The following is a 13381-nucleotide window of genomic DNA, read 5'->3' as shown; positions in this document are numbered from 1 at the left end:
ATCCAAGGGCAAATACGAATAGTTTCAGGTGAAACAGGTAACTCATACTTTGTTTTTTAAGTGGCTAGATTTCAAGTTGATGGTGTCCCACGTAGACTTTGTTTAACAAAATCTACTTCATGCACGTTGGATTCATTGGAACCTTCTCTTTTGCAGTGTTATGAAACTACATGGGAGCAGAGCTGTGCTTGCCAACTATTTCTGAACAAAGTTGTAAATAGCACAGTTCCATCCAGGGGTAAGGGCCTAAGGGCAACCAGGTTCTGAAAATGGCTTTAACCAAATTGTGCCCCCTCCATACTGGCAATAAAGTTGCACTTGGATGAAACTTTTTAAAGCAGGTTTCCTAACCTGGTTTTATTTTTTTTATCCTGGATGGTATGGCCTAAACATTTAGTGATAGCAGGCGTGCCTGGTTTGGAGGTTGTTTTCACGTTGTATAAATGGTCCTGTGGTATGAGAACATGTGTGAGTTAGTTCAGAAAATGCAGTGCTCTTCTTGCCCTCGTTCCCCGTCCCACTGCGTAGGGGTGAAATAACCCCATGCAGACAATACTGTGTGGTTCTGTGATGTGGGGGAGCCCCAGGGGCCTTCCATTAGGAAACGCCAATAACCAGCCCTAGACAGGTCTGAGTTCTGTCATGACAGACAGTAGTGCCCTTGGAGTGTGTGGGCTCGATGACTCTTCAGCTTCCCTCTTGACTGCAGATGTGTCACTGTGAAGTGGGTTTTCCACCACTCTCATTACATACTTCACTATAGTGAGCTGCATGACTCCTGCCTGATGTTTGAGTACTTCTGCCCAGGAAGCAGTCTCAGCGTGACTAGCATAGAGTCGTGTCTCTCTTTTTATTTAAAAAACCGTGTTCTGTGTATGTTGCTGCTGTCCACCAACATCCCCTCTCCCTGAGCAGGAACCTAACCTTGGCTCAGTATAGTTTATTCTACCCAGAGAGGATGTAAGAGGACTGAGATTGTTCCTGAACCAGAAATCTTTTGGGGCAGTTCAAACTGTCAAGTTTGAGAGTTTTTTTCCCTTGCCAGGTTTTATCTTGTTTTTCTGTTTATTCCTCTGGAGGCCTTATATATATTGGGTTGGCAGAATTCATTATTTATTTATTTTTGTAAATTTGATGGTTAATTATTGATTGATATTTTTAACCTTAGTTTTTTTCTGATATTTGTCTTTTAAATAAACGTTCCCAGTGGTGCTGCACGGGGCTCCCTGCACGGCCACAAGGTTGGTGACACCAGATCCCTGGAGGCACGCGGTGAGGGTCCTGGCTTGGCAGGGCAGAGACCCCTGGCCATGACAGTGAGAAGGAGGATGCACCTCCTGCTGCAGGGGAGACCACCCCACTGCTGAACGGCCCTTTCCGGGGGATGGCCAGCCGGTGAGCGAGTGACCAGGGCTGCAGATGGCTCTACGCGGTCGCGGGGCCAGTGATGCTGGATCCCTGCAGGCTCTAGGAGCCAACTGTTATCAATAGATTTTTTTTTTTTCATCTATTTCAGTGTGTCAGATGAAATCGACCTTTACTGATCACTAGTTATTTAAATCAAACCTGCCAAACCTAGTTATATTGCAGAACCAGTGATTGCGATGTAAGGGACATAGCTCCTTACCCAGGATGAGTTAATTGCTAAAGAAATTCACAGATAGATTCAGCAAATGTCACCTTTTTCGTGTTTACAGACTGATCCCAAGGTAATTGATTATTCTAAATTGTTATTTTTCACTCTGTGCTAGCTTGGGCTTTGAGAGTGATGAGAGACACCAGGAATTAGTGACTGTTTAACAATGAATATAGCTGCTGCACACAGTCGTACTTTTTTCTCTGTCCTGTGGTACTCTTGCCCAAAATCATTTGAGCATTTTCACCCAGAGGACAGTTAACACTTGCCCGCAAGTTAAAGGAGTATGGGCTGGATGAATGGACTATAAGGTGGCTAGAAAGCTGTCTAGATTGTCGGGCTCAATGGCTAGTGATCAATGGCTCCATGTCTAGTTGGCAGCCGGTATCAAGTGGAGTGCCCCAAGGGTCAGTCCTGGGGCCGGTTTTGTTCAGTATCTTCATTAATGATCTGGAGAATGGCGTGGATTGCACCCTCAGCAAGTTTGCAGATGACACTAAACTGGGAGGAGAGGTAGATATGCTGCAGGGTAGGGAGAGGATACAGCGGGATCTAGACAAATTAGAAGATTGGGCCAAAAGAAATCTGATGAGGTTCAACAAGGACAAATGCAGAGTCCTGCACTTAGGACGGAAGAATCCCATGCACCGCTAAAGACTAGGGACCGAATGGCTAGGCAGCAGTTCTGCAGAAAAGGACCTAGGGGTGACAGTTTACGAGAAGCTGGATATGAGTCAACGGTGTGCCCTTGTTGCCAAGAAGGCCAATGGCATTTTGGGATGTATAAGTAGGGGCATTGCCAGCAGATTGAGGGACTGATCGTTCCCCTCTATTCGACATTGGTGAGGCCTCATCTGGAGTGCTGTGTCCAGTTTTGGGCCCCACACGTCAAGAAGGATGTGAAAAAATTGGAAAGAATCCAGCGGAGGGCAACAAAAATGATTAGGGGACTGGAACGCATGACTTATGAGGAGAGGCTGAGGGAACTGGGATTGTTTAGTCTGCGGAAGAGAAGAATGAGGGGGGATTTGATAGCTGCTTTCAACTACCTGAAAGGGGGTTCCAAAGAGGATGGATCTATACTGTTCTCAGTGGTAGCAGATGACAGAACGAGGAGTAATGGTCTCAAGTTGCAGTGGGGGAGGTTTAGGTTGGATATTAGGCAAAACTTTTTCACTAGGAGGGTGGTGAAGCACTGGAATGTGATACCTAGGGAGGTGGTGGAATCTCCTTCCTTTGAAGTTTTTAAGGCCAGGCTTGACAAAGCCCTGGCTGGGATGATTTATTTGGGAATTGGTCCTGCTTTGAGCAGGGGGTTGGACTAGATGACTTCCTGAGGTCCCTTCCAACTCTGATATTCTATGATTTTATGATTCTAACACACACATTAGGTGACGTCTAGGGATTATTCATGTTCAACTAATTAACAGGGACACTCTGACTTAAAAATCTTACAAATACTATCTTTGTTTATTAAAACACTGAAAGACTTTACAAATCTATTATATGACTGTGCATTTGCTTTCCTTTAACGTCACCCAATTAAAAGAGACTAGTCTGTTTTACTTTCAGGTACTCCTGTACTAGCACGGTGGTATAGTGCTTGGGTTGCAGTTGTTGTGAGGGAATGTATGTTTAAACTTTCTAGTAAAAGAAGAATTAAAATAAACATTTTTCGTGGTGTGAAGTTTCGTAAAAAGCTTGTCTTAATGCAGCCTGTATTTCAGGCTAAACTTGACCTGACCCGGTTCTTCTAAATCCAGGATGGGTTAATTTCTGGATGAGACGTGCTTGCGGAAAAGTAGTACTATTGCCAGGAGCTGGTTACTGCAGAAGGTGGAGACTCCATGGTTCTTTCACCATCCACATTCTTATGTTCTTATCATAGGCATGGAGTTCAGATGGCTTGGCTTATGACCGTTTCACTGACCAGCCATAGATACATCAGCCCCAGTGTAATCAATTTTTTTTTCTCATTTCAGTGACATCAGGTACATAATTTGTCCTCATGAAATGAACAACCACTCTTAGCATGGGGAATAGGAGAAGAACAATGCTTTGCTCTGACCACATCTCCTAGGCACCTTCGTTTCTCAGTGCATGCTGTACTAATGCAAGACCAGCCACTCTGGGGCCAGTGTCTGTCAAAAAGCAGATGGATGGGGCAGGGGAAGCTGATCTTTAATATGCAGTTCTGCTTTGGAAAAATACACTTCAGTTTTAGTAGGGGAAAAAAACAACAACCCACTCTAAGCATTGAAGTCAAATCTGAATCATATGAAATGCGGTGGCATGGTGGGGGAAGGGAATCCTCTCTTTGCAAATTTCATCATTTAGCTATTGCTGGTGTGTGAATTCTGTTCGGCAGCGGGGTTGTGCGTGTTGCGGTTTTGCTTGGCTGCTGAGATAATTTTGTGGGATATAAAATGCAGTCCTCTAAACAAAAAGTGGAACACCTCTTCCCCTCCCCAAAATTCAGTAAACAAGCGTAGGGGTGTGTGTGTGTGTGTGTGTGTGTGTGCGCGCGCGCGCGTGTGTGTGTGTATCTTCCTCCTCCCCCAACCTCAGTTTTGTCTGCGGTCTTGCTGAGAGTAGGTGGTTAAGGAATTTAATGTCTCTCTGTAGTGACTCACCAGAATGATTCACTAGTACGTGGAAATAGAATGACCCCGAGAGTCACTTAACTACTCTGAAAGGCTGGGTTGGGTGGCATGCTCAGCATCGCTTGCCCTTTCCGGTCGGGAGGCTGCTATTCTGTTCTCCCTACGTGCATTCCTTTATGGTGGGCCCACAGTGCTCCTCCAGGCCCAATGAGGGGATCTGCAAACATCACTGTTCCTGCATGCATTGACAGGAGCAGTTCCTGTATACTAGGTAGTCAGGGTATGTCTACACTGAGTTTTTAAACCTGTGGCAGCAAGTCTTCAAGCCTGGGTCTACAGACTCAGGCTTGCAGGGCTCATGCTATGATTCTAAAAACAGCTGTGTAGACATTTGGGCTTGAGTTACAGCATGAGCTCTAAAGCCTGCGGTAGGGGTGGGGTTCAGAGCACAAGCACAAAGTCTTCACAGGTGTTTTTAGTGTAATCGCGCAACCCCAAATCTGCAGACTCAAGCTCTGTGATTCACTTCCATGGGTTTTAAAATACAGTGAAGTGTACCCAGAGATACTCGTCTAGATGTAGGAGGAGAACATCTTGGTTCCCATCAAATGAATTCCTCTGGATGCCAAGGGTTCCCTTTGCTGCTGTGCTGCTAATACTTACCTACCAGACAGCTTGATTTCTTTTCCTTTGTTGCCACTTCTCACATTCTTAGGTATGCACTTCCTTTTTGTGTACGCAGATCACTGTATCTTAAAGGAATGCTATTGCAGAATTTCATGTCACTCTTACAAAAGCTGTAAGGTGTACCACCTCTGAGGTGCTTACATGCCGCATACCAATGATGTGACCTTTGAGTTTATTTAAAATGCTTTGGGATCCTTTGGATTGGCACCTGCTATGCTAGTGTCAGGTCAGTAATATGCCCGCCTCCGGTCCCAAAGAAACCTGTACACTTCTCTGTACAGTGGGGTAATGTGCTTCATGCCAACTAATGTGGCAGACTCCGAATCATTTGGCTTTGAATCCTGCCCAGCCTGCAATGGACTCGCCTCCCAGTTGATGGGCACAGTTGATGCCTGTTCTCTCTGGAGGAGAGTCACATCCCAGATAGGTGCTCGTTGTGTAAATCCTTCTCTTTTGAGAGCTCGTACATCTAGGGACATGTGATTTGAAGCTGCATCTCCTCAAACATTTGATACACTTGTCACTTCAGACTCAGAGGAGGTGACTGCCTCCAAAGAATGACTGAAAGGGTCTTTGTTAGTGTCTGCTCCTGTAAGCGCACACACTACCTTAGGGTTCAGCGAAAGGTAGGCAGGAAAGGAGATGCAGTAAGAATTGGCACCAGCTCCGCTGACCACCCCAGCGCAAGTTACCTCTATGCCAGCGCTGGTCTCAGGACCAGCACTCCTGATGCCAACAATTTTGTTATCAGAGCTGATAAAGGTGAGACTGAAAGAGCTGAGCAGAGCCCAAGCATGGATTCAGGCACAGGGAGATGCCGTCCTGTAAGGAGGGGACAAGCTTCGCTCCAAGGAAAAAGTGTTGAAGTCTGCCATTAGGGCAGGAATGATGCACAGTGAACTAGTACAGACTTAGATGCAGACCATGCCAATTATGGGTCAGTGATATGCCCTCACATGATTATTGAGATCCCCTCCACGGACATAGTCTGTACAAGAGAGGTGCCCAGGACTGGAGCTGAAACATTATTCCACAACACCGCTGTACAAAAAGTCATATTTTCTTTGCTGTTGCTGGATTAGCCTTCCCTCTGGCATCGAGCAGGGATGCCTGTCTTCGATCTTCTAAGAGTGACCCGAGGGCTGGTACCTGACATCCCTGTGATATGGTTTCACTCTCAAAAAAGTGTGAGTGGGGCAACCCCAAAGTCCCTGCGCCTCCTAGAAGTCAGCAATAGCCTAGTGCAGTGGTTCTCAACCAGGGATAGGCGTACCCCTAAAGGTATGCAAAGGTCTTCCAGGGGGTACATCAACTCCTCTAGATATTTGCCTAGTTTTACAACAGGCAACATAAAATGCACTAGCGAAGTCAGTACAAACTAAAATTTCATACAGACAATGACTTGTTTATACTGCTCCTATATACGATATACTGAAATGTAAGTACAATATTTATATTCTAATTGATTTATTTTATAATTATATGGTCAAAATAAGAAAGTAAACAATTTTTCCGTAATAGTGTGCTGTTTTTTTTTAATATTTTTATGTCTGATTTTGTAGGCAAGTAGCTTTTAAGTGAGGTGAAACTTGGGGGTATGCAAGACAAATCAGACTCCTGAAAGGGGGACAGTAGTATGGAAAGCTTGATAGCCACTGGCCTAATGGAATTCCTGAGTAGGCAATCTATGACCAATTGTAAATGGTCCTTGCACAGATCCATCACAGGACCAATATTCTGTCATTGGGGATCTCCCATAATAGACTTGCTTGCCACCAAGGACGATGCTAAGTATTACAACTTTTCCTCCTCATGTGACCTCCATCCAGGATCGTTGCCAGATGTAGATTGTTAGCACCTAGGGCCCCATTGTACTAGGCTATGGTAATAATTTTTAATTATTTATATTTAGTGGTTAGCTTATAAACCTTTATGATCTAGTTCTAGAGCATAATATCTTCCAAATTTGTGAGCACTTCCACAGATAAATTAGGCTTATTTATACATCTCCAGTCTCTTGTCCCTCACCCCCATTCCTGCTAGGCTCTTGGCCTCAATGACTTCTGTGTGGCCATGAGTTCTGCTGTCTAGTTGTGTTGTGTTTTCTTTCCAGATCTCTTAACCCATCCCTCTCGTGATCCCTGCTGCTAGTGCTGTTGTCTGTCCTGACCGTTGCAGCATCCTGCTCCAACCCTAAATGCAGTTGCCTAGTTCACCTGCCTTTTCTGTTACTTAGGCCATGTATCGGCGTTCGCCCCGTGTGAAGTTTAAGCTTGTACTTCCTCCCTAAGCTCTCTTTTCTGCCTACAATCCAATCTCACCACTGTCCTTCCTCCACTGTTTGTTATGGGAACCCTTCCTATCCCCTTCTAAAAGCTTGCCAGTTCCACAAAGCATTCCTCTTATCAGATGCAATCCACTCACTTTGCACTGTACTGTACTATGCATATGGATATGTCTATACAGCATTTTGGAGTCCACGGGAGGGAGCCTCCCAGCCCGGGTCAACAGACTCAGGGTAGCAGGGTTCATGCTAGAGCTCTAAAAATAGCTGTTTAGACTTCGCTTTGCAGTTGCAGGTTGGGCTCTGAAGCCTGCCCCTCTCCCCAGCTTTCAAAGCCCAAGCTCCAGCCTGAACTGAAACATCAAACCGCTGTCTACAGAGCTATTTTTAGAGCACTGGCATGAGCCCTGCTAGCCTGAGTCTGTTGACCTGGGCTCTGAGGCTTGCTTCCTTGAGCTCCAAAATGCTGTGTAGACATAATGGGTCTTCAGGCTGTGAGCTCTTCAGGCTATAGGTTCATTTTTTGGGTGCACTTTGGGTATTAAATGTTTGTAAAGTGCTTTGAGATTCTCACGTGACAGATACTATAGAGGTACAAAGTGGTGTGATTCGAGAGAGGCTTGGGTCCTGAAGTCTGGATCTGGCTCCAAAGGCTCGCAGAGTTGAGGCGTATTACGATCTAGAGTTTTGGCTCAGTTCTGTCTCTAGCTGTGATTTTTATTACATGGGAGAGGACGGGGAATGCAACTGAAGCAGCATGGAAAATGGAGAGGCTAGATTTTTTTTCAGTAGGTGATTACAACCAGCAGATAAATGCACATGACAGGTCACAGGTCAGTTTATGTTGGTGGTTTGTCCCACCAACTTTGACTCTGTCCCTCTTTAGAGATTTCCTGTATAAATAAATCTAAAAATATTTGGTTTTGGGGGTGGGGGTGTAAAGAGGCCTTTAGGAAGTGGGTGCCACTTAGCACCCTCTCCCATTTTAGTCATCTGTTTTAAAAGCAGCTTTTCAAGTATTCAAATACCTATATATTCTGTATTTATTTTTATCCTGCGATGGGTCATAGCTTCAAAACTAGTGAACATTTCTCACTCTAAAAACACGCTTCCTTTTATAGTGTACACATGGCGGTGGTTTTACTACATTCAGCATAGAGCTATTTCCTATTTTCCAGTTGTTCAGTAACACTCCAAAGCCCTTGCTCTGCCTCCCTCTCCATTGACTTTCTCGCCTTGCCAATCCATTATTGTGATTTCAGTGAGACGACGCCAGTGTTGAGCGTTTAATGGGCCATGAGCAGGAAGTTCAGCTATTTCCTCCTCCTGTGAGACCATGATGTCATCAGCTGTTCTGGGTCACTTTATCATCTGCTGCTGCTGTTGCTTTGGTGTATGTGGAAAAAATGTAAACAGCACTTTCCAGATGTTCTCAGGGTGGCTGCAAACCCATAAATGGGCTGTTTAGTTCAGGAGCATTAGTAATGTGTTTAGGGGGGTGGCAGTGAATAGAGTAATAAAAATGTATAGTGCTATAAGCATCCAGCACCGCATGCTCTGTTAGTTACATCATGCATGAGCAAAAGCTGGCAAGGGGGGGTCAGTTCCCTCTGTGTATGTACTTGGCCCCATTAGTGCAGTATCTAAGCACCTCACAGACACTAATGAGTTTAGTCTCCCAGCACACCAGGGGAGGATTTCACAGGTGGGTAACTGGGACACCGGATGATTAAAGTGATTTGTTCTGTGGCTTAGTCAGGCATTGAACCCAGATATGTAATGTTCCTATGGCCGTAACCGTAAGATTAATTTTATTATTATATTTTCCTGTTTCTCTTCCCTCCCTCCCTCCCTCCCAAACCATCACCCCCAACTTTGAATCCTGAATAAAATTAAACAATAGAAAAGTCTTCTAGTAGGTCTGTGGCAGGCAGGTGCTAGTCTTTGTTAACCCATTCTGCCTCCAGGTGGTGTGCTAAGGAGCTTACTATATTGGTGTTCTAGTCAGACTAATGATGAAAGAATTCAGAAAGGCATTCTAGTTATCTTCGAACTCCCCCCAAAAATAGCAGATTTGGTGCTAGTGAAAGGTGCTGGATAGGTGACCTTGGAGCTGGTGACCTCTGACCCATAATAGGCATAGCACAGATTGTAGCAGCAGAGTGAAGGTCTTCTACCCTGAGCTCTCCGTGCTCAACAAGAGATCCCCTCTGGGTGGGAGGCTAGTTAAGTGCTGCTGGCCCATAGACTAATTAGACTAGTGGGTAGATAAAATACAGCAATGCCATGGCTGCTAATGGCTAGAGTGGGAGACTTTTTTTGGCTCTGCCAAGTTTGTTGTGCAACCTTGTGCAAGTCATTTAACTTCTCTGTAGTGCTGTGTCCCCTATCTGGAAAATGGGGATGATGATGCTTCCTTACCTCACAGGGAGCTGTGAAGTGCTTTGAGACCCTTAGATAAATAATGAGGTTGACTATGAACAAAATACTTTAACTTGTGCTTTAAAATGAAGATACCTATTGAATTTTAGAAAGTCAAAGAGAGGGTGGTAAAATGAATCTTAGCCTTGTATCTTCTCTGTGTGAAAATGCAGGTTATTATAGTGTCCAGTTTGGGACTGGAGAGGTCTTATCTATCTCACTGCAGCTGGAGACAAGGACTTCAGGGTGAACTTGGGAGACCCGCGATCCTGAGCTGGAAAAATCATCAAAGCTCATGCACCACTAGGAAATTTAAAAAAAACAACAACAAAAAACCCAAGGCTATTTTGTGGGGGAACCAGTCACTTCACACTTCAGGGTGTGGGTTGTTTTTTTTTTAATGGACTAATTAGTTTTTATTGAGTCTTGGAAAATCTGATGTCAGACCTGCGTTGTGGCTGGGCGTGGTGGAGCACAAGTTGATTGGAAATTATATCGCCAAGATCATAAGGCAGTGAAAGTTTAACTATGGGAGTTTAAAATAGCAAAGCTGAGCCATGTTGATATTAAAAGACATGACTGAATAGAAATAATGGTCTAATATTAAACTAGTTTTCTTTTCTTGGGAGAGGAAGCAAAATGCTTGGCTGGTTTTTCTCCCTGCATCTGTTGTCCAAGTATAGGTTTCTTACCTCAACACCTTGACTTTTTTAATTATTGCTGGGAGATTGGTGTTTGCAGCTTTTCCCCCCACCAGACACACACACACAAGTTGCAAGTTGCTTTATGGATTATCTTTCCTGGCAACTGAAGTCAGAGCTCCCTGGAGCTTTTTGCAGGCTTCTTCCATGAATCTCTGCTGCCATGTCACCTTTCTTTGTTTTTAATGATTTCAGTTAGGGGAAGATTGAAATACCTGCTCCCTGTTCCACATGAGAACCTGGGTGGGTTCAGGTGAAAGGAGCTCTTCTGTCTTCAGTCTTAACAGACCTATTATTTAATTAGGTTGCCTTTCTGCATTTTTGTTCCAAGTACGTAGGAGCTGATTGACTGAACAGCTTTGCTCGTTACAGCAGGATTAATTTAAAAGACACAACTATGTTTCTGTAATTCAGGTTTGGGGCTTGGGAGATGTTCCTTTTAGAAAATTTGTTGTGTGGATCCTGCTGTGAAAAGCAGAAAAAGACGGGGTCCAGTAGGTCAATGTGCGGGCATTTAGTCTCCAGAGATCTGGATTCAAAACTTTATTTCTGATAGGAAAAAAACCCCTTCCCTAACATTTCCCTAAATGAAGATATATGTCTGTATTGTTCTTCTCCTAGTCCCTGGGTATGCTTGTCAGTGCCTCCAAAATGACTGCCCAGTCCCATGACACTAGCTGCCTGTCTGATATTCCACCCATGTCCAAAGTGGAGGTGAGCATGTGTGTAGAGAGCCTGCCTGGTTTGTACTGGGTTCCTTGCATTCATGAGCCCATAGTTTGCATACAAAAAATTTGAAAAGGGAAAAGAATACTCTTTCTGATGACATCACTGATTATACAATGGTCTATAATTTGTCCACCTTAACCTATTTTCCCCCAATGCTAGCTAACTAGCTGGAGTGCAGAGACCCAGAGAGCAAGGCAAAGGAGGTAGAGGGGGGAGCTTGCAAAGGTGGAGCCAAAAAGTAGCTCAGTTACATAACTGTACAAAAGGAAAGGGTTTGTCGGTGTTTGTTTTTTTTTTTTCATGCCCTTCTGCAAAATGAAAAATGTTGTTGGAAACCTGAATGGAAAAATCCTGAGCATCATTGAACCCTACAGGGACATGAAGTATATTAAAATATTCCACCTGTTTTATGGCTGTTGCTTTTCCTCTTTCAGGTTTGATATCTACAGGAAGGTGCCAAAAGACCTTACACAGCCAACCTACACAGGAGCTATTAGTAAGTACCAGCTTTCATTGCCACCTGTGCATACCCCAGTCCAAAATTAGTATTTCTTCTGGCGTCCCTCTAAAAGGTCTGATTTTTTAAAGGGATATTAAACACGTGAGAACAGACATCTTCTGTAGCTGAGGCAGCTTGCTGTGACCTGTCTGTGCTCTTGTACGGAGGAGCTGAACAACCCCTTAAGGCAATTTGTTTTAGAACCACATGGACAGAAAATGGCAAAAAGGGAGTTGTTAAAAGCAGGCTCTGAACTACCAACCATTTAACTCTGACACGGGCTGAAGTAGATGGGGAGCTCCTAGCTCCCCCCCTTGATGGGTGTGGGCCTGCTCCAAATAGACTTTGCAATTCTTAACCCGCTTCTTCCCCCAAGGCCTCACCCCCTGCTCACTTCTCTTTCCCAATCCCCGCTCTCCCAGGACTCACCAGCTGCCTGCAGAGCCAGGCTGGGAGTTGCTGACATGGAGCTTGCCTACCTGCCCAATCGGGGCATAGCAGGGGGTTGGTCCCCCTAGCAAGGGTCTGGGGCAGGGAGGGATCAGTCTCCATAGCAAGGGGTGAGGGCTGGGACAATTGTTGTCCCCTCGTCCTACTCCCCTGCAATGCCACCTACCTCTTGGAGCCTGGTCTGGAAGCCAGCCACTGCTCTCTGTCAGGTGTCAGCAGATGAGCAGAGAGCAGCTCCTCCATGTGGCTTCAGGTGCTGCTCTTCCTACCCCAGAGTGATGGAGGCCGGTTACTTCGGCCAACATCTGTGCTGACTGGATGCTGCTAGGAATACCTAGGAACCCTAGCTTTGGGACTCTACTATCTTAAATAATTTGTATAATCTGGAGACTTTGCCGCTTCTGGATCATTAATTAATTGATCCCTTTTCTGGATCATTAATGAATATGTTGAACAGCACTCGTTCCAGTATAGACACCTCTCTCTATTGTGAAAACTGATCATTTATTTCTATCCTTTCTTTCCTATCTTTTAACCAGTTACTGATCTAGGAGAGGATCTTCCCTGTTATCCTATGACCACTTAATTTCCTTAAGAGACTTTGATGAGGGACCTTATCACAGGCATTCTGAAAATCCAGATATACTATATCGACTGGATCAGCTTTATCCATGTGCTTGTTGACTCCCTCAAAGAGCTCTAATAGATTGGTGAGGCATGACTCCCCTTTACGAAAACCATATTGACTCTTCCCCAACAAATCATATTTACTTATCTATCTGAAAATTCTGTTCTTTACTATAGTTTCTATCAGTTTGCCCCCTACAATGTGGGACAATACTGCAGATTTGTCGCCCAAAAAGAGCAGCACTCATGTGGGAATCTTCCTGCACATCCTCTGCAGTGAAGATCAATACAAAGAACTCATTTAGCTTCTCTGCAATGGCCTTGTCTCCCTTGAGTGCTCTTTTAACACCTTGTGGCCCCACTGCCAGTTTGTCAGGCTTCCTGTTTCTGATATGCTTTAAAAAATAAAAATAAAAACCCTTACTACTAGTTTTTGCATCTTAAATAAGTTGCTTCTCAAAGTCCTTCTTGGCCTGTCTTACTGTACTTTTACATTTTATCTGCCCGAGTTTGTGCATCTAGCATTTGACTTCTAAATTTTAAAGGATGCTTTTTTGCCTTGAATGGCCTTCATTATTCTGCTGTTTAGCCAGGGTGGGATGACTTTGGTCCTCTTATTGTCTTTTCTGATTTGAGGTATGCATATAGTCTGAGTCTTTGTCATGGTCTTTTTAAATAGTTCCCATGCTGCTTGCAGGCATTTTCCCTTTCCCAGTGGGAAGCATTCATGGACAGAGGACTGTT

General features: G+C 44.5%; 1 protein-coding gene across 2 annotated transcripts in view; it reads left to right on the top strand.

The window, feature by feature from the left end:
• The window catches only part of ERGIC1 (endoplasmic reticulum-golgi intermediate compartment 1), a 101753-nt gene that overhangs the window by 21095 nt on the left and 67277 nt on the right, over positions 1–13381 (top strand). For both annotated transcript variants that reach the window (XM_075131340.1, XM_048862630.2), the window contains exon 2: positions 11496–11557. In XM_075131340.1, coding sequence (XP_074987441.1) covers positions 11496–11557 — 62 coding nt within the window. The remainder of the gene's footprint in view (positions 1–11495; positions 11558–13381) is intronic.

Source organism: Caretta caretta, chromosome 8 (genome assembly GCF_965140235.1).
Source record: "Caretta caretta isolate rCarCar2 chromosome 8, rCarCar1.hap1, whole genome shotgun sequence".
NCBI lineage: Eukaryota > Metazoa > Chordata > Testudines > Cheloniidae > Caretta > Caretta caretta.
This window is presented reverse-complemented; position numbering and strand designations above follow the sequence as displayed.